The sequence below is a fragment of the Amblyomma mixtum genome, chromosome 2 (genome assembly GCF_055824585.1).
Source record: "Amblyomma mixtum isolate Tamu chromosome 2, ASM5582458v1, whole genome shotgun sequence".
NCBI classification, from domain to species: Eukaryota; Metazoa; Arthropoda; class Arachnida; order Ixodida; family Ixodidae; genus Amblyomma; species Amblyomma mixtum.
In genome coordinates this window covers 49931955-49952165 of record NC_143013.1, presented here as the reverse complement: position 1 = coordinate 49952165, position 20211 = coordinate 49931955, and the positions used below count along the sequence as shown (strand labels likewise).

Genomic DNA, 20211 nt, shown 5'->3' with positions numbered 1-20211 from the left:
ATTGCCGCGCTGAGCATGGCGGCTGTACCACGCACGTCATTGCGCAGACTGAAACTTATAGAACGCAGAGCATACAATTACAGCGAAAAGCTCAGCGCGATAGTACGTCTGAAGAATTTATGACCTACTTATGTGCACATAGCATGTACGTGTGCTTAAAGTTGTGAAACGTTGAGATTATTGGCTCTTCTAAGGCGCATTTCGAAATCGTGTTTTTTGTTTTAGGAAAACTGCATGCTCACAGGAAGAGTTTCTGGTCGGTTTTGGGTTCAGAATAGCATTTCGCGTGTATGCTAGGCTAGGAAGTTCTCTTTAGAGCTACTTATATTCCGCAACCCAACCAACTCGTTCGCAAATTGCTGACGATCGCGAGGTATTATCAAGAATAAAATGTCCTCAGAACGCGCAAGAAGCTGTGTAGGCACTTAGTCGCTATACTTGTCAACGATGACGACAGTTCATTGCGACATACTACAGCCCGCCGGACCGACTTTTATCTCCACAAGATTGGCCTCGAGCTACGCTTCTGGTTGCAACTGTACAGAGCAGGGTATTTCTCTCGCCGTCACCAAGTTACTTTTCAGGCAACAAGTTCACTCAATAAAGAAACTGGAGGGGGCACTTGAGTATGGCGTGATAGCATTAATAGGTTAACACCCATATATGCGGAATTGGTCGTTCACTAATTTCCATTCATAGATCACTGGGATTCCTCATACCGCTCCTGGCGCAGCGGTGCAGTGGTAAAGCGATGCCCCAGTGCACTGCGATGACAGATGCTGCTACGGTGTAGCTTGTGAGACCCAGGATCCTCTTCCTGAGCAAACTTTCCTTGGTGGCTCACCTATGTTGCTTCTCGGGGAATTTTCACTCACGCCACCGCCGACGACGGTGACGTCGGGTTTCCGCTGAACGGAACCATGAACGCTATCACGCTAAAATATCTGGAAGGTCTTTCCGAGAACTGCATGTTGTTTTGAGCGATTAGAGACTGAGTCTCTGCTTTTCTAAGCTAGAGATACAAACTTGAAATTTGGGTACCTTTACTCCTTTACAGGCAGGCTTTCAGAAGCGCTTAAATTTCGTGTTCTGGTTGCAGTTCAAGGTCAAAGCCTGATATAGAAAGGAAGTTCTTTCTCCGAACACTCATCTTAACTGATGCGCTCTATCAAAAGCCTTGTGGGGGGAAAGTTGGTTCACGGTACTAGGTCTTTTAAGAACTGCGTGAGAAAGCAGGGGGACGGCGAAGAAGGATCCCATAAATACAGCACCCGTACTGTCTGTCCGTTGCTTCTTTCAGAAGAATCGATTGGTGGGCGAGTTGTTACATGACTAGATGATACAAAGCGCAGAAGGGAAACGACGAACGAAGAAACGAAGAAAAGCGCCTTGTCCGTGTCGTTTCTTCGTTCGTCCTGTCCCTTTTGCGCTTTGTATCATCTAGTGTTGCTTCTTTGTCATTCGTGCCCTTTTTCGAGAAAACAAGTACTATTGAGCAAAACTAAATCGCTTTATACAGCCAAGTGTTTCGTGCTGTACTGAATTAGGCCATCCTCGTGTTCCTCTCAAGGATGCGAAATAGCAGCAATTCCTATCGTAACAGCACCGACATTTCGCGGCTTTTTATTTGCTTTTTCGCTTGGCTTTCCTCCGCTGGCTTCATCACTTTCAAACTCCTGCTGTGTTGCTGTGTTGAGGAAATCTTTCTGGTTAGGACGTCAGTCGTCGCCAGCGACAGCTGCCAGTGTAACACTGTAAGAAGAAAGAAAAAACAAAAGTTACTTTGCGATCCACTTCTGGACCGCCAAGAAGAGTTTGGGAGGCGATCCCCCCTGCAAAGAGTGGCAAGCACTTCTCACATTTCGTCACCTTGTTTCACTCCTGCTTGAAGGGCTACCCTCTTCAATGTCCACTGTGCCCTCACGACTTTCGAGCGAATTTGTAAACACAAGCACTTCTTAGAAAAGTGCAGCGCCTCTTGAAGCAGGCACTTGCTGCCGCGCCGGCCAAACACTCGGCGCCAAAGCAGGATCGGAGGGAAGAGGAGGCAAAGATAGAACGCGATGCAAAGACCCCTGGGCCTGAGAAAGAGGCAGGTGAGGGCCGCCAGGAACCCAAGGAGGAGTGGAAAACTGTCGCTTTCGTTTAACCCGGCCGCAGCCAAGCTCGGCCTGCGCGTGTCTGCGGGGGAGAAAAACCGCACGAGGGACCGCAGTCCTGGCCCGCGTTCGGTGCCTGCGCCCTCCTCGCCGTCGACGCGTCGCTTGGGCGACCGCGACTGTGTCTTCTCGGACCGCGGCGCGACAGCGCTAAATGCGGACCGCCCGGAAATACCGCAGGCGTCGAAAGAGCACCGGATACCGGGTCAGTGGGCGAACCGGCGCCTTTGTATACGCAGGGTAGGTTTTGCTGGCGCCGGTCGGGACACGGGTCCTTCTCCGAAGCGGCACCGGAGACAGGTACGAAAATGAGGTGACACAGTGGGTCCTTCTCCGAAGTGCGTTCAGATTTCGCGATAACGGAGTGCAAAAGTAGAGGCAAGGACCGACCAGAGTTGGCCGTTCTAAGATTAAAGGAGCTGCGTTGTCTTGAGGGACCTGCTTTCTAAGAGGTTCTTTAGGCTGCTTGCCTGCTGTAGCTCTCCATCTTCCTGCCCTGGTATCTCAAAAACATTGTTGTTGGCGAGCAGAAAGGAAATATGCGGCGTTCCGAGGGTACATTGCTGTCTGGGTGCTAAAAACGCGCTGCCTGCCGAGTTCAGAGGATGAAGACCCATCCGACAAAGACGGCTGTGTTATATCCAGAAACAATGATGGCATCACTCGGTAACATTCACTACGGATGCATTGCACGTGACGTAGCAAGGACTGTAGCTTCTACAGTGTTGGCCAGATCAAGTAGCGATAAGCTGATTGTCAAAACAAGCAGGTTTTCACCAGGGCGCTAGTCTCAAGCATGTCTCCCACGTCGGTGCAAGCCATGCATAGAACTCAGGAACTGTACGGCAAATGCAATCTCAATGAAAGAGACCCTTCAACTAACGGCTGCGACCGGTTATCATGACGTCGCGGTCAACAGTCTTGCACTTGCTATAGCTTGTAATTTCGGCAATGGCACCTGCAAGATTGAGGGCGACGCCGTGATAATAGCTCAATGCTACTGGCTGAGAGGACTGCTTTTAGGGGCAGTTTGTCGCTCCATTCTCAAGTAGAATAGACGTGGCCGCGCTAGCGATAAAACATTGCATTTTTTTTTTGCACGAGTGTTTTGCGTATTCCGATATCAGACACGTCGCGCAAGTGCCGGGCCACCGCCGTTGCGACGTGGCATTTATATTTATGGACTATGGTCAGCAATCCAAGCACTCGGCCATCGCATGCGGAATCTTGCTTCCGGCTCCACTTTTCCTTTCACTGCTGTTGCGTCAATTAGGCATCAATGCGGCTATAGAATTCTGCTTGCGGCATTGAAATAAATCTACTGGTCAAACCAGCAAAAAGAAATCTTTTTGTCCGGTTATCACGAAGCCATCGCTCTCCAATATTGAAATAGCTAAAGCCTTTCCGTTTGTACAGCAAAGAAAAGCTAAAAGAGAACAGTTGGTTAGCACTCAAGAACAGAACGGGTTTTTTATTTCTGCACTTGACTGAGAAGGCATTATCGGTTTAGAAGAAAGTCACCTTGAGAAAAAAAGATTATGCTTGGCATTTATCTTTTCGGAGCGATCTTTGAATGCACGCTAATAAACTGTTCCCCTCTATGTTGCTTCATACTGTACGTCAACCTGCTCTCAATACCAGCTCCATAAACGGAATAAAAAGTAGACGCTGCCTGCAGGCCGACCTAACTTGGTTGTAATTTAAAAACATCGTTTATGTAAATGAAAAATGTAAAAAAAAAGTAGCGGTCAGAGCCTTTCGGAACTCTGATGCAACAGAGTGAGTTAAGCTGTAAAAGACTACCTGCAGCCGATGAGAGAAAAAGCTTGGTACTAAATTAGGATTATATAGTACAGCATTAGAAGACAAAAGATCTTGTATGAATGAGCGTGTCCCACTATGACTACTGAGTCAAAATACACATAAAAATGTCACAAAACGCAGTGTGAACAATGTTTTAACTGGAAATTCATTACCTTTATGACAGCCGTCGTTGACAACTTCGCTAAATGACCTCATTAAAGCCTCTAAGAAGAAACTGAAGTCGGCCTACATCTTTTTGCTATCGCGTTCTGATGAAAAAGAGGCAGCTTGAACTAAAATCTAGCTTCGATAAGGTAGAAGAGATGGAAAGAATCGAATACATGCATCGCCTACATCGGCCGTTTTCACAGGCAAGCTTCGATGACATTAGCAGCAGTTTGCTGGCAGATCTCTGAACCTATATCACAGCGCGCCGTCTTCTTCCAATCATCAGAGTGTCAACAAAGTCACAGAAAATGTCAGTCAATTTGGGTAACTGGGACAAATAGGGATGTGAGCGCTTCATGATGTGTTTTGCTGATGCCTCTGCCCTGCTAAGTTAAGGGGGTGGTTGGTGTGTCTGTTCTTTCATCCAAAAGTGAAAGGAGGACACGGCAATACCTGCCACAGCACCTGCCTTTTGCCACTGCTCACCGGCTATACCTTGGCAACAAAGCCACCCTCTGGCCAGGTGAGCGGTGGCGCAGTGGCATAAGGCAGGTGCTGTGGCAGGTATTGCTATCGGTGGGACTTGGTTTGCTTGGGTTGGGTAGCGACCCATGTAGCTCTTCCCGAGCAGCCTCTCACGATTAAATGGGCTGCCGCATGGCACGGTGGGCAGGTTTCAGACACAGACTGACAGACTGACAGACTGACAGACTGACAGACTGACAGACTACTTGACTGCTTGACTGCTTGACTGCTTGACTGCTTGACTGCTTGACTGCTTGACTGACTGCTTGACTGCTTGACTGCTTGACTGCTTTACTGACTGACTGACTGACTGCTTGACTGGCTGACTGCTTGACTGGCTGACTGACTGAAATCGCCCAAACACCGAGAATTGCTACTATAAGTGCAAACGCACTAAAAAGCCTAGAAATCGGATTTCGTTATGAATATAAATTCGATACAGTGGTCCTTATTGTTCTCTTTGAAAAGAGGCCCGTCCATGCGGTAACCGCTGGGTCGTCTCGGCGGTCCTTTTTGAGGAGCCTGCTGCCAAGTTGCGTAGCTTCGGCGGCCGGCGGCATAGCGACGCGTTCCTTGATACCTTGTTTACGCACGCTGGCGATTACTGCTGCCTGCCTGCAAGCGCAAGGTCGAGCTGCGTGAGAGCGAGCGCGCGCGCGCGCCTCAGACTTTCAGCTGCGCGGCAATGACCCACTGTTGTGACGTCAGCGCAAGGTCTCGGTTGGCCGGCGGGAAGGTGACTGCGCACGCCTTCTCTGCGCGGCTGAATCAGAACTGCATGTGGCATCCGCCTCGAAAAGGCCACTGAAGCTGCCTGCTTGTTGACTTCGCAGAATTTTTGTCTGTTACGGTTCACTGAAGAGGGGGGGGGACTACTATCGGCGTCATATGAAATGCGAGCGGCGGAGCGCGTGGAGAAAGGTTTAGTTTACGTCGTCTGCCTGTCGCCATCAAAGATAGGCGCAGTCATCCGGTCTGCGATCGGTTCGCTTCCGTTTTTTTTTGGCGCTGTTCTTCTAGTTTTACCACTGGAGGGCCGCATTCGTACTTTCCACCGATCGCAACTTTCTCAGCGCGGTTTCGCTGGCGGCAGTGGCTGTGGCCCGCGTAGGTGAAGCGAGCGCTCTTGGCTTCCTGGCCTGCGGAGCTCTGACTTCCATCATCACTGTGTTTGTTATCAGCGTGTGCGATGCCAGCAGGGAAAAACACCGATCGAGTTGCGGTCGGTGGAAAGTGTGAAAGCGGCGCTCCTGTGGCAAAGCAAGAAAACGAACGTCAAAGAAAACAAGAAAAACTTTCTCACACCGGATGAGCGTGCCGGTCTCTAAAAAGGACAGACAGAGCGTAAACTGGGCCTTTGGCCACGTGCTCTGCTCTCCTCGCATTTCATTTGACGCGGATAGCACATTCCAACTTCTTCGTCATTTTCGTTTCATGAGATGAAAATGACGTCACGTTTTTATGTGCCCGTGGCGTACCAAACAGGATATCCCGAATGGTTTACTGGGTAACCTTATGAGCGGATGGTTCGTGGTGGTGGTGGTGGAGGGAGGGTGTAGGGGGTCAGTTTGCATCCTCGTGATTTGCATGGTACATTTTCTGTACTAAAGAAACTAGGGGCTATTGCAATGTTCACCTGTATTTCGCGCTTGAAGGAGAGAGGGAAGAGCCGTTAATAAAAGAAAACATACTATAGTATTACTGGAAATTACAGGCGAGGCCAACACTTTTGTAAACAGCTGTACCCACTAATTCGTCTCCTTTGAGCTGACGTAAGCGGGGAAAAAAATGAAATTCCCTTATTCTACGGCCAAGTGGTATGTGAATAGAACGGAGCATTAAATACATGTAGCGGAGATCTCATTACGGGCACAATGGTGCAAATTAGGGATGTTTGATTTGAAGTCTATCCGCAGTTGTGTGCATCCCAGTTCTTTATTTTTCAGGCCACCAGTGAAGCTCAGCGACCTGGTTGATGGGGACTATGACGTCATGAGGCCTCCTACTGTAGGAGGTACGTTCTCCGTCTCAGATATCTGTGTTCAGCTCAACATCGAACGATGTAAACGTTACACATTCTGTTCCTCAGACTTGTACAGCTCAAACGCCTCTTGCAACCCCGCTTCTGCTGTGCTCATTTATAAAGCGTCCAGCGTTGTTTACTGTTGATTGTATTGCTGGATTGTCAGTACTACTGTATTCGTTTACTGGTTGCATACATGCGACGTACATATTCGCATACAAACGGGTTCCTAAGCTACACTGTAGTAGCCTATTTAGTAACGAAGCTGAAGAGAAAAGGAGGTCATGGCCAGATACGAACGGAGCTTAAAAGTAAAGGAACAGTTGAAATCTTAGCCTTGAAGTCCTTAAAAATATGTACTTTCTCAAGAGAAGAGGAAGTATTTGATGTGAAGTGCTCAAAACAGTCTCCTTGCCGATAAAGCACTAAACTTATCCTACGTAACACTAAGACACTATCATTGAAGAGCCACTTAACAATCAGGAAAAAGGCAGCTCTAGTATTCCCTGAGCATGCATAATTACGCGCACATAGGAGTGAATTGTCTCCTAAGCAGTGCAAGCTTCATGGGTATTTTTCACCCTTTGACAGATAGTTTCATACGGAGGGAACGAATGCTTTGGCCGGTGCCGTCTTAGGACTGGATAATAGCTTCATTTTATTGATTCGCTCTTACTGGTCGCTATCGGCATGTAGGCGATGCTGTTAGTTTAAAAACGGTCGTCCTGAAAGCATAAAAAATTTAAGTCCACCGCCACTCATTCACACATGGCGGAAATCGCTGTACTGGACACGCCTCAAACATACTAATGCTTGACATGATTCCAGGATTTTACTTCGCATTAGACTTGCGAACTTTAACATTCCCCGCCCACACCCGCTACAGCTGTAAAGGGAAGCTGCGAAGCTTCGTCTAGTCTCCACTAGCGGAGAAACATTCCTGCTCCGGGGCTTAAACCTATGTAACCTATGTAACATAACGAAGGTGTGAAGAATTAGGAAGATGTAGTTTTCATTCACTGCGTACTGCGATGTTTTACGAAGTTTTATGACAGGCGTTTAAAGAGCGGTGTTCTTGGTTGGCCGCAACAGTGCTACGAAAACACTGTTAGCTATGCGCAGTACGTTATCATCATTGCAACATTTGCTGTGCGAGGAAATGTTGAACCCTTATGCAGATAAGCTCACTAAAGATGATCTTCCTTTTTGTCCAGATCGCCCTGTCGCTGTGAACATATCCGTATCAGTCCTCAACATCCGCTCGGTGGACGAAGGACGCCAGGTGAGACGCAGTCAATTCAAGCAATGTTCCCTCTGTTCTCAGTGTTCCCAACAATGTTCCCACTTAGAGCGATTCCGCCCCGGTGACTCGGTAGTTATGGCGCTCAGCTGCTGACCCGAAAGACGCGGCTTCGATTTCGGCAGCGGCGGTCTAATTTCGATGGAGGTGAAATCTAGAGGCTCGTGTATGCGATATCAGTGCACATTAAAGAACCCCAGGTGGTTGGAATTTCTGGAGCCCTTCACTACTGCGTCTTTCATAACCTTAGTCGCTTTGGGACGTTAAACCCCCGTGAAACATCTTCGAATTATTGATCAATTCGCTCTCGCCCTACCACATGCTAGCCGTCCCGGTTAGCCCAGTTGGTAAAGCGACTGCTCCGATGAAGCAGTAGTCCCGGTTTCGAACCCAGGACCAGGGCGAATTTTTCTTTAACTACGAGGTTTATATGGAAGCTGTATAGCTTTCCTTTGTAGCCGTATGGCTGCCAGTGGGCAATCTGCTTCCTTATTACAACCCGGCTAGTTGCAGGAAGTCCCGGATGTCGGTTGAATATTAACACAAGCGTCGACAACTCTCACTCTTGTTACTACCACACTTGGGTGCGCCTGAAGAGCGAGGGTTTTCGTCATGTTTCATGCGCATTGCCCTTCGTTGCAGTTCGTCGAAGTGGACGTCTTCCTGCACGAGCAGTGGCATGACTGGCGGCTCAGCAACCGCGTCTCAGAGAAGATAGTGGTCGACCCCCGATGGCACCCGGACATTTGGACGCCCGAGGTCTACTTCAAGAACTCCGCCGACGGACGCCTGGACCGCGTGATTTTTCCCTACGCGTACATCACACTCAAGCCGTCTGGCGATCTCTTTATGGCGGCCCGAGTGTCGCTGAAGCTTGCATGCAACATGGATCTCACCAGGTTCCCGCACGACAACCAACTGTGTGACATGCAGCTCAGCAGCCGTAAGTGAAAGCGTTTATGTCAAATCTGTAGCTGTTACTTCGTTAACGTTGCACAATATAGCTGCAGAAGCCAACTCTTAACTAATGGTTCTCTGCGCTACTTTTCTCGACTTGCCGTACACCATAGAATGCGGATATTAGGAAAGCTCAGAACGCATGCGTCAAGAGCCTAGGAAGCGGCAAAAGTTTTAAAGCGATAGAGTTAAAAGCCCCGTTATCTAGAAAATCGGGTGCAGGCGTTGTCGGCGTCGGATTTGTGAGCGAATAATCACGGGCATGGCTCTGGCAGGTGGTCCCCAGAGAGCAACCTAGGAGGCAGGTGGGCCACCTAGACCTATGTCACGTGGCCTTGTGGCATCATCCCAACCTGCCGCCGGATAGTGAGTAATCTGCCCACTGTGGCAGGTGGCAGTTAATGATTGGTCGCTCGGGAAGGGCAGCTTGGGCCACGCAAGGCCCAGCGCTGGGGAGCGCCTGCTGTCGAGCAGGGCAGTGACGCATCGCATAACCACTGCACCACTGAGCCAGGAGGGGTATGAGGACTCTCAGCGATCTATGAATGTGACATAGAGAATGACCTTTTGTATATATAGGAATTAAGCCACTACGCTATCACATCATACCCTTAAGGCGGAGCTTAAATGTCCCCCCCCTTCCCCCCCCCCCCCCCCCCCCCCCGCGCTCTACAAGAGGGCGTCACTGTGTCAATCACTCCTTGCTCTGAGTTGGTCACTGCTGTCGCGGAACATGATGGTTTGGTTTATTTGGTTGGTTTATGGGGTTTAACGTCCCAAAGCGACTCAGGCTATGAGAGACGCCGTAGTGGAGGGCTCCGGGAATTTCGACCACCTGGGGTTCTTTAACGTGCACTGACATCGCACAGTACAAGGGCCTCTTATTAGATTGCTTATTATTAGATTGCTCTGAAGGCCGTCTCTCAGAAAACTAGGAAAAGAGGGTGAAGATGTTATCTGTCAGGTGACTGATGCTGCGCCAGAAACGACAGCCGGTGTTGCGTTCTGGTTGCTGGCGTGTGCTACTGGGATTAGTTTGCCGCACGCGCTTTCCGGACAGCGAAGTCCTGCTCGATCGCTGCAGTTGATGGGGCTAGGTTATATCTCTGTATGCAAAATATTGTGAAAACCTCCACAAGAGAGTAGGGCATGTGCTTTCACAGTGTTCCTAAATACTGCCTTTTTAGTTAGCGAGCATCCAACTTCTTCCCGCGGGTTTCATATAGGCAAATAGTCGGCAAAAAAAAAAAATTCAGTAACGCGCTTAAACCGTCAAAATGTCGTGCGGAGCAGATACATGGAGGCTAACGAAAAAAGTTGGAATTTAAATTGGGGTTGGCACAGTGAGCTATCGAAAGGAAGATGATACGGGTAGTGTTAAGAGACAGAAGAAGAACTGCTTGACTTAGGGAAGAAATATGAGTTAATGATTCTCTAGGCCAGGTTAAGAACAAATGGGCATTGACAGGGCGTATGTAGTGCGAAGACAAGATAACCGATGGTTGAGTGTGGTATAGCTGTCGGGATTTTCCGCTGATGCTGGACGCTACTGCTACCGGCGGTTTGCTATAGTACTTCTAAGAAAACATCTCCAGTTGCGTACAGCTGCTGTGCACAAGTTCGAAGATTCGTGCAATCACGGCCGTGATGTTCATATTTCTGTGGTGGCGGAATGCAATAACGTCTATGTAGGAATTTTTACGTGTTCTTGAAGAAAACTTTGGTGGTCAAAATTAAGCCGGAACACTCTACTAAGCCGGTCAGCAAAGCCCACAATGTTGCTGCGGTACGTAAAAAATTCAGGGGGCACTTTGACTGTCTAAAGTGGGTAGAGGCGGAAGCGTTTTCCGCACCACCTTCGCTGTTTCTGTGGCACCGGTGGTGTCACATATAATTGACTACTAATTACTAAGTGATGACAAATCACTAATTAATGGTTAATTACTGATTAATGCCTGTATACTAATTAACTGCTAATTAATTACGCTTAAGCTTCGCCTTTAGGAGTGGAACGCGACAGCGCGTTGTAGCGCTGCCGGAACACCACGGAACACCACCCGTTCAGCGCGATGCCTTGCCCTTTGAACGCAACGCTTTTTGAGGAAAGGAAATGGCGCAGTAATTCTCTGTCATCTCGGTGGACTCCTGAACCGCACCGAAGAGGAAGGGAGGAAGTGGGAGTGAAAGAAGATAGAGGAGCCGTAATGAAGAAAATGAAAATTGTATTTGAGGAAAGGAAATTACGCAGTAACTGTCTCACAAAATTCAGGGGGAGCACTTTTTTGACCTAAAGTGTGGTCACTATTGCCCCTAAGAGTGGAACACGACAGCGTCTTGCAACGCTGCCAAGGAGTCCATAGAACGCCATCGCCCATTCGGTTCTACGCCTCGCTCGTCAGTAAATTTGTTTTTGAGGAAAGGAAATGTATCTGTCTCTCATTTGTCGGTGGACACCTAAACCTCGCGGGAAGGGAATGGAGGAGGATGAGAGTGAGTGAAGACACCGTATTCACTAGACGCGCCTTTGTTCATTCCAAACCATCGAGCTGGCATGGTGGAGTGGATAGCATGCTCGTCTCTCACGCCGAAGACCGGGGTTCGATTCCTGAGCTCGACTAATTTCTTAATCTGTTTTATTTATTTATATGGCCTGAGTAGTAAAGCTAATTAGGCTAATTGGGCAATTAAGCAATTAACTAAGCTCAGTCCCACTTAATTGGAGCATCACTATACGATCCCTTCAAGTGGTTGCATGGTTACTAGCCAAAGTACAATTGGCCCCGTTTGAAATTCGCGCACTGTGACGTCACGACCGTTTCCACCAATTGAAAAGCGTGACATTTTCTGTCGACAACTGCTGCTTACAACGATGAGACATTAAAGGCTTCCGCCTTAAAAGTCTATTACCAGTAACTAATATTCACCAGTATATATAGACGAAGGAGAGAGCAGAGTGGGCTTGGGAAAGAACGTGAGGTTATGCTATCCTAGCTAAAATAAAATAGGAAATGGACACCGGCTGGGCATATAAGGCGGAGAGCCATACAATGGTTCTATAGGGTGACGGAGTGGATTCCAAGACAAGAAAGGCGTAGCAGGGGGCGGCAGAGTGTCATGTGCATATAGATGCGGTTAGGAATTTTCAGGTATAATGTGGCCGCAGCTGTCACGATACAAGGTTAAATGGGCGTCGACGGGACGACCTTCATCCTGCAGTAGACATAAGTGGACGAACGATGATGATTAACAAGTGCCTTACTAAGCACAACGCAATTCAGTTGCCTTAATAAGCACAACCTGCCTTAATAAGCACAACGCAATTACGTTGTTGCCTCGCAGACTTGTTGGCCGTTGTTAGTGGTTCGAGGCTTGGTAGGCTTGGTACCTGGTGCATTATTTTTTCAGCACTCTTCAGCAGTACTGCCATGACAGGTTTGGATATGCCCCCCCCCCACCCTATTCTTCGAAATCAAGCTCAACACCCCCCCTCCGGCAGCTAAAAGAAATTATCTCGTGCCTTCCCAAGAAAAAAATTCCTGGCTACATGTCTGTCTAACACCGATAATGGGTCTTTCGTCCTTACGCTTAACTTTGCGCAGCCGAATGTCTGTGAACAGCGTTCAGAAAGCTTGGCGACTTCTTTCTGAAAATAATTTTTTTTCTACTTTATGATTTGTAGCCTTTCTTGTGTATGAGGCGTTTGCGAAAGCGTGCAGGCTATATAAATGCGAACCCACGCATCGGCGTTTTGCAGCGATCGAAAAAGTGGGCGGTAACAGCCACTTCGCCCAGCGCTTTAACATACCGCTGCTGGAAGTGTGGAACAAAAATATTTTTGAAGAAATGGCACACAACAATCGATCTCCAGTCGATGCCATTTCACACAGAAATGCTAGTTGGCTGTGCTTGGAAGCAGGAAGCATATGGCTATGCCCCTCGTAGTTTCAGGCGACCGTACAGGCAGCCGAACATGCCTGCGGAGAGGACAGCTCCCTGCTGAAAAAATGTTGTATGATGCAATTATCTCACACAGACTTTGTCTCACAAATTTCATGCAATTTGTATGATATTGTATGACAGTTGTGCCAAATGTATGAATTTGCAAACACGAATGACGTTTGCATTACATTTGCAGGACAAACTGTATGCGGTTATCGCATCACACAACTTTTTTCAGCTGTTTGCCAATGATGAACTGAATGTTAAGGACAGCTGGCTACACGACGGGATTCAGAGATGCACGATCTCCACCAAAAGCTTATGGGCACGAGTATACCAAAAAAAAGAGAAAAATTCTGCGCAGCCACATAACCCAGCGGCCTGCAGTGTCTGAAAGTATCAAGGGATGTGGATCATCTATCCGATCATAAGAATACCACGCTACTCGGTATTGTTTCCAATAAAACTTTTACCTAGCACACCCCCCGGCCTGCAAACTTTTGATCGTGATAGTACATGTCTTGTTGTCAGAGTTGTATTGCCGTCGTGGTTATACACCGAGCATGCGCTTACTGGGTTATATAGTTTGGAGAGAATGTGGTTATACTTGACCTCGTGCTCTCTTCTTGGGTTGACAAGACGGCCATTTTATGGTGAACAGTCAGGAAGCGCATTCACTTATTACCGAGCTTCTGAATTATGATGTAGCACAGATATTATGTTTTGTGCTTTTCGTAGAATTGTTAGAGGAGGACGTTTCATAAGCTTTGGAGAATTGTAAGTGGACTGTCGTGGATTTCAGAACAAGTTCGAGTTGATAATTTTCGGACGGAAGCCTTTTATGGCTCATGAGTGGCGTGCACAGGATGTGTCGCGCATTCACCAATCCCTATAGCCATTCAACATGCCAATCCATTATCCAATCCATAATTCAACAAGCCAAACCATAATCCAAAATTCAGTCCATAATCCAATCTATAATCCAAAAAGGCATGAACTGTCAATAAAGAAAATGAAAAAAGAAAGTTTGGGTCTAGGTTAGGTTTATGGGGTTTTAACGTCCCAAAGCGACTCAGGCTATGAGAGACGCCGTAGTGGAGGGCTCCGGAAATTTCGACCACCTGGGGTTCTTTAACGTGCACTGACATCGCACAGTACACGGGCCTCTAGAATTTCTCCTCCAAAGAAATTCAACCGCCGCGGCCGGGATCGAACCCGCGTCTTTCGGGTCAGCAGCCGAGCACCATAACCACACGGGAACCAAACCCGGAACTGCGGCGTGCGAGACGGGGACGATTCCACTGCGTCACGACCAGTTTTTAGGCCACATTATTTGTTTTTTTAGTCGCGCAATGAAACACATACGGTGCCTCTAAAGCTACAAATATCTGCAAGCTGAGCAATGCCCTCGTCCCCAGCTTTCAAGTCCTCTTTGCCTTCAAGGATGCCGTAAGTGCCCCAATATACGACAGAGAAGCAAACCACGTAGATCGAAGACATTTTAACATCGCGTGTACACCGTCAAAGCGCCTTCATGGCCAGAGCAGTTCGTGAAGCACATTCAGCGCTTGCTAGCTCACACGGATTGATTTGCGCACGTTACACGCGGTCTGTTGTGTTGGAAGCCGTAATTTGGGAAACTTCCTTTCGTCTCCCTTACGCTCACGCACTAACGGTTGTCGTGCTCCTTTGGTCTCACACAGTGGTCCACCCTAGAGAGCAGATGACCCTCATCTGGACATCTTTCCGCATCACCAAGAACCTGTCGCTGTCGCAATTCAAGGCCATCTACGTCGGCCACGGTGACTGCACAAAGTCTTTTGACGTTGGTGAGTGAACATACCGGGGCTGTCATTCTGAGAGGCATTTGGTTGCGTCCGCTTTGCTGAGCCCACGAATTTCTCAAACAGGCATGCACCTTATGCCCCAGAGGACCTATGCAATAGCTCGACATGGAGGTTTCCGAAATGAAGCATCTAATCATTGACATTCATGACGTTAGCGCCTTCGCCCCTATTAGTTCATGTAATAGGGTGCCATGTAATTAGTTTAATGCGTTGCCGAACTTTGCAAGCCTGTGGCATTATCTTGCTTTTGTTAACCGTAATCTTGCCGCAGGCTATTTTCGTTGTTATACAAAAAATGTTTTTTGTAATTAAGTTGATCACAGCAGCGCTTCGCTCCAGTTTGTTCACATTATGTCCTTGGGGCGGTTATAAATTCGCTTATAACAGCGTCGCGTGCCCTGCTAAATTCGCAATCGTGTTGAGGGACTGTGAGCTTGGCCGTGATTAAAAATCTGAAAGCAACAGTGTAGGACCTACACGACAAACACAGTCGCCATCGAGAGGTTTTTTATTCGCAATACAAGAACTTATAGCGCTACTACCTCCGCAGATGGTGTCGAACGCTTGATCACACGTATTCTGCGCGCTTCCGCTGGCATTTGCGACCTGAAAGGCGGCAAAACAGGTTGTAGATTTTTGTTTAATTGCAATCGCTATTAATTTTTACATCAGATTATCGCTTTGACTCAATACAATAGCGCTGATGCACTTCTGAACGGAGAGTTTTCGAGTATTTTCGCATGACCGGTACCACCATATTTTAATTGGTGGAGACCGGTGGATATCTTTTTATTTTGTCGGACTCAGTATAGTTTAAGGTTAACTGTAGTTAATTGGTGAATATTTTAGATTGTTTCATTTTCCAGCGCTTACCTGTGAGCTTCTCATGTCCTAGTGCACATTGCTACCGATCCCATCCGCGTATAGCAGCGATAAGTTGTCCGTTGTGTGAATAGATTTTAGATTTGAGGCACTTGAAATGTCGGTGCATCACGGCTGTTGCGCTATTTGACGAAGTGTACACGGCGAGGCCGAGTTGCCGACGTGTAAAATTGATTTTTATTGCTAGCGATGCAGAACTGAATACAGAAGAAGTCAAGGCTGTAGAATGGAAAAAATTGGCTGCGTATGAAAGAAAGGAAAATCTGGCAGGAGATTCCTTTGTTGTCTGTTACCGCCGTGCTGTCTGAGAGAGGATTGAATCTCCTCGTGTCTGCTCTTGTATTTAAGCAATGACTCTGAAACGCGGCTATTCAACTAGATTCGCCACTTTTCGAAGTGACTTGCTGGTTAACTTCTTTTCCTCTAGGCAGCGGTGACTTGATTTGTACTTGCCATAGTTCACGTTTATGGAATGTTAGCCCAGGAGAGCGCTATAAATGTGATATCATTAAAGCCTCATCGCGAAAGAAATTTGGGGGGGAGGGGGGGTCATAAAATTCTGCCACTGGCTGGAAGGAGTGACGTCACCAGAGGGAATAATTCCCACAGGCTGGAGGAAGCGACATCCTCACCCCGGACATGATGTCTCTACTCTGGAATTTCCGGAACTTCCTGTAAAGGCATCAAGAAGTTATAATGCTGTCGCGTTGGCAACGCAAAAAGTAATTAGGTATATGAATTTTTTTACCCTCATGCACTTTTCTGCGTATATTTATCGTAGAGCCTTCCAGGGGCATATGTTGCTTGGACACTGGCGGCTAACAAACAAAACCGTTTGCTCTGGCTACATCTTGAATTATGTGTGCTCGGAGAACCCACCCACCTGCTGTTCCTTTCCTCCTCGCAGGCACATTCAGCTGCCTGTACGGCCGCGTGGAACTGCGTCGTCGCGCGGGCTTTTACCTCATCAACAAGTACGCACCCAGCACCATCATCGTGTTCATGTCGTTCGCCGCCTTCTGGATGCCCTGCGAGGCACTGCCCGCCCGCGTCACGCTCAGCGTCACGTCACTGCTCAGCTTGGTCACCGCCCAGTACCAGGCGAGCATGCCGGGCGTCTCCTACGTGGTGGCCATGAACGTGTGGATGATCGTCAGCATCCTGTTCGTCTTTCTGGGCCTGGTGGAGACCGCCCTCATCGTCGCCTGCACGGCCGGCCACAAGAAAGGCACCGGCAGGTGGCCAAAGCCCGTGTTCGTCGACTGGGTCGCCCGGCTGCTCTTCCCCGCGGCGTTCCTTCTGCACGCGCTCATCTACTGGGGCATCTACGGCCGGGACTGATTTTCTTCGCTCACTTTGACGCCAAATGGGCGCTCGTCTTGCTCATGAGAGAGAAAGCACCTTGAAAATGACGTCAGATGCAGCATTGGGTTGGTGCACAGTAATTAACCGGTCGAGGGGCCACAGGCTCTGAAAACCATTCCACTTGCCTTGTGGTGGGAAGTTTCTGCGGTTGTAAACACAACGTCATGCGTTTAGATTGAGGCTAGAGTTGTATTGTGGCTGTCGCCACAAGTTTCTCAGTGTCTTCAGTGCGACTCCACCTGGGCTTTCGGTGTAGAGCCCCCAGGATCAGAGTATTGCACTATTCTCCTGGCCTGCGCTACTCGTTCTAACGTATATCTATGGGGGCGCCTATAGGAATGAATGATATTACTCCCATTTTTGAAATCACGTGGCACCTTTTCTGGGACCTTGCATAATGGCCACTTGTAGGCACATAAAAGGAAAAAAAAAGGAACGTTATGGCGTATCCGAGTGCTGTTTGCAATTTGAATATTGACGTGTAGCAGAAGAGCGTATCTGCAGCGACTTCACTGACTGTCTGGAGTTTGCGTCACGGACAAGGCGGAATTTGAAACATGTTTTCAAATAGTGCTCCTGATCGTGATAACCAGCGAATGAATGGTTGCGAAGTAAGGTTCGTTTTGCTGAGTGTTAACTTTGACTTTGAAGGCAGCGAATACTTGGTGGCCTTGTACCGACTGCCGCAGAGACCGACTTGCGGCGATGTTAAATTTTCGTACGTGAAAAACGTTAGAGAGATCTTTGCTACAGGCACAATGAAAGTGTATTGTACTGTTTATTATTGCCTTGCCGTTATATCTGTGCAAGGTTGTGATACTGCGAAATACTCGTTACGCGTTCTCCGCAGGTGCTGTGCCATAGCGGTTATTGCGTTCAATGGAAATCAGTCTGATGTTCTCTGCGTGCTAAAGCATGACCAACTGCTGCACTAATCAAAGGTGGTTCGGTTCGGAACTGGACAATGAAACAATTGTGGACGTAAGGGTACATTGCAGTTCTGCCTTAGTTTCAGTACTGTTGCTAGCTAATGGCTACCTTCATAATTCAAAATATGCTGTGCAGTTGGGGTGAAATATGTGCAGGCCGCTCGACCAGTGTACTGCCCTGTCAATACAAACACACCTTGCCTCAGCTTCTTGACCTAAGCACGCTTGTGCTAAGGTCGAGCCATGCAGACCTACAAGCCAAGCGGGAATGAGCACGTACCTGAAAAAACATGAGCTGCTAATGTAGTATATTTACTGTTTTCTGCGCACTGCTCGGGCGTTGTGCACTAGTTTGACTCAGACTGTACTGCTTCTCTGACAGTGGCCAGATGGCCTTGATATCTTGTTTTTTTTTTTTTTCAATGCTTGGGTGCGACTTTTGTTTTCTTCTCCTTTTGTGCAATGTCCGGTGTCGCTCTTTGTATGTCTTGGCATTTTCATCGAAGTGACGGTAGCAATGTTCTGGACAGGCTGCGTTCTCCCTCATCGGAGCGTCTACTTTTAGCAACTATGCGAGCTGCCGCGCAATTGCAGTTCACGTTTCATACTGCAGCCTGGCAGTGAAACCTTCATGTCCTTTCAAATCATGTCATCCTACATCGACGCCCTTTGAATCCACTGAACATATGAAACTAATGAAAGCTAAAGCGCATTGGTTTGTACTTAATTTACGCCTTGACACACGAGCTTTGAGGTATGTCCTTGGGATGCGCATTACAACGGTGTTGAGTATTGCCTACCCTATCGGGGGATACACATAATGACACGTTAGCTGTGGCATTAGGAGACACATAGCACGAAGTGATGGTAATTTAAATATTGTGCTGCCGTTCACCTATGCTTTTGGTAACGTCATTCTCAGACCGAGTTCTGACTCCATTAAATTTTAGGACAATCACGGCCACATGCACAAATAGCTTAGTATATCTTGCTGAAATGTCAAGAACGCGAATTTTTGTCCCAACCGCGAGGGCTCATTTCGAACGGATTAATTTTATTTAATGGAACTAAAACAACAGGGTGATTCAAAATTCACAGGAAAGGAAAAATTCAGTAACCCGAAAAGCATAGAATACCATGATGTGATGTTCACTCATATGCTCAGAATGACATCAGATTTTTTTTTTTGAGTGACAAAAAGTTTATTGCCGGAATTCGTACATTTTCCACTGACAGGTGGCGCTTCACTTGTCAGTAGTTAGAACAGAGGCGCTGTTGGTGAATTATATACGAACTCTGGCAAAAAAAATTGCGGTTTAAAATATTCCCTCTTTTTCTGCGTGTTTCTGTGAAAATCGCACCGCTCCACTGCCTATATACTTCTGGCGCCATAAAAATTGCATTTTTTTTTCTGGATCAGCCTGTGTAATAAGGTTATTTTCGTTTTGCTGCATACTTCAGTCGCAATGGCGGCCAATTTTTTTTGAGAGCTAACCTTGTACGCTCACTCGCGCCTTCCCAGAGTGGACTGTCTTTCAGTAGACTTGGGCTAGTTTGATGTATTAGGGATTGTGTCATACTCCGTCCATCATTTACATCTCATTTAGGATATAGGTTTTTTGCATAACGTCGACCACCGTATTGTATTTACAAGCGGGCAGCCCCACTCTATCAAGCTGTGTTGGCAGGGTCTAATTATTTGCGGTGTTTTGATTGCGTCGGCGGGTTAGGGGCGCAGAAGTCTGCGCTGCCGTATCAAGTTGCCAGCGCTTTCCTTAGTGACGGACTGCCTCGAGTGATTCAAGAGACTCCTCGCGATCCACTCGTGACAAATAGGTCTTTCAACTTGTCACCCAGCCCCCGCGTGTTGTATATTTAGCCGATCCGCCCGCTGCCAAGTCTCCAGCGAGGTGTCATAGTCTTACGAACGCGGCTGCTATTGGTGGCAGAATGCCGTTGCTTGTGATGGCAAGTGAAGGCTGTGACTGTTTTCGTTTGGTTTGTTTTTGTCCTCGTTCTATGTGCCAAAAAACTGTCCCGCGAATAAAGCGTTTTTACCTGTTGTAGAATTTGGACGTGAATGATCCCTGTTCGGAATGTGAGCTGTGGTGATAGGGGGCTGATTAGATTCGGGAGCCCCGTTTCAGCAAGGTGATCGCGGGGTGCTCTAGAGCCTGATTTGTGATTAGGGCAGCTAAAAGTGAAACGCTTGGTTGTAGTTCATGCTCCAGTGCTTATGACATTCTACGAAATATCAGTGAGCTCTAGGCACGAAATAACATAGTATCGTGTAGAAGACAAATCGATGGCAGCT

At 47.8% G+C, this 20211-nt stretch overlaps 1 protein-coding gene across 1 annotated transcript in view; it reads left to right on the top strand.

Annotated features, from left to right (window-relative positions):
- The window catches only part of LOC149359303 (glycine receptor subunit alphaZ1-like), a 46259-nt gene extending 26293 nt beyond the window's left edge, over nucleotides 1-19966 (top strand). Inside the window, exons 2-6 of the mRNA XM_089571564.1 lie at nucleotides 6602-6669; nucleotides 7893-7960; nucleotides 8621-8921; nucleotides 14578-14703; nucleotides 16511-19966. Coding sequence (XP_089427690.1) covers nucleotides 6602-6669; nucleotides 7893-7960; nucleotides 8621-8921; nucleotides 14578-14703; nucleotides 16511-16944 — 997 coding nt within the window. The 3' untranslated portion in view covers nucleotides 16945-19966. The remainder of the gene's footprint in view (nucleotides 1-6601; nucleotides 6670-7892; nucleotides 7961-8620; nucleotides 8922-14577; nucleotides 14704-16510) is intronic.
- Nucleotides 19967-20211: the final 245 nt, after the last annotated feature.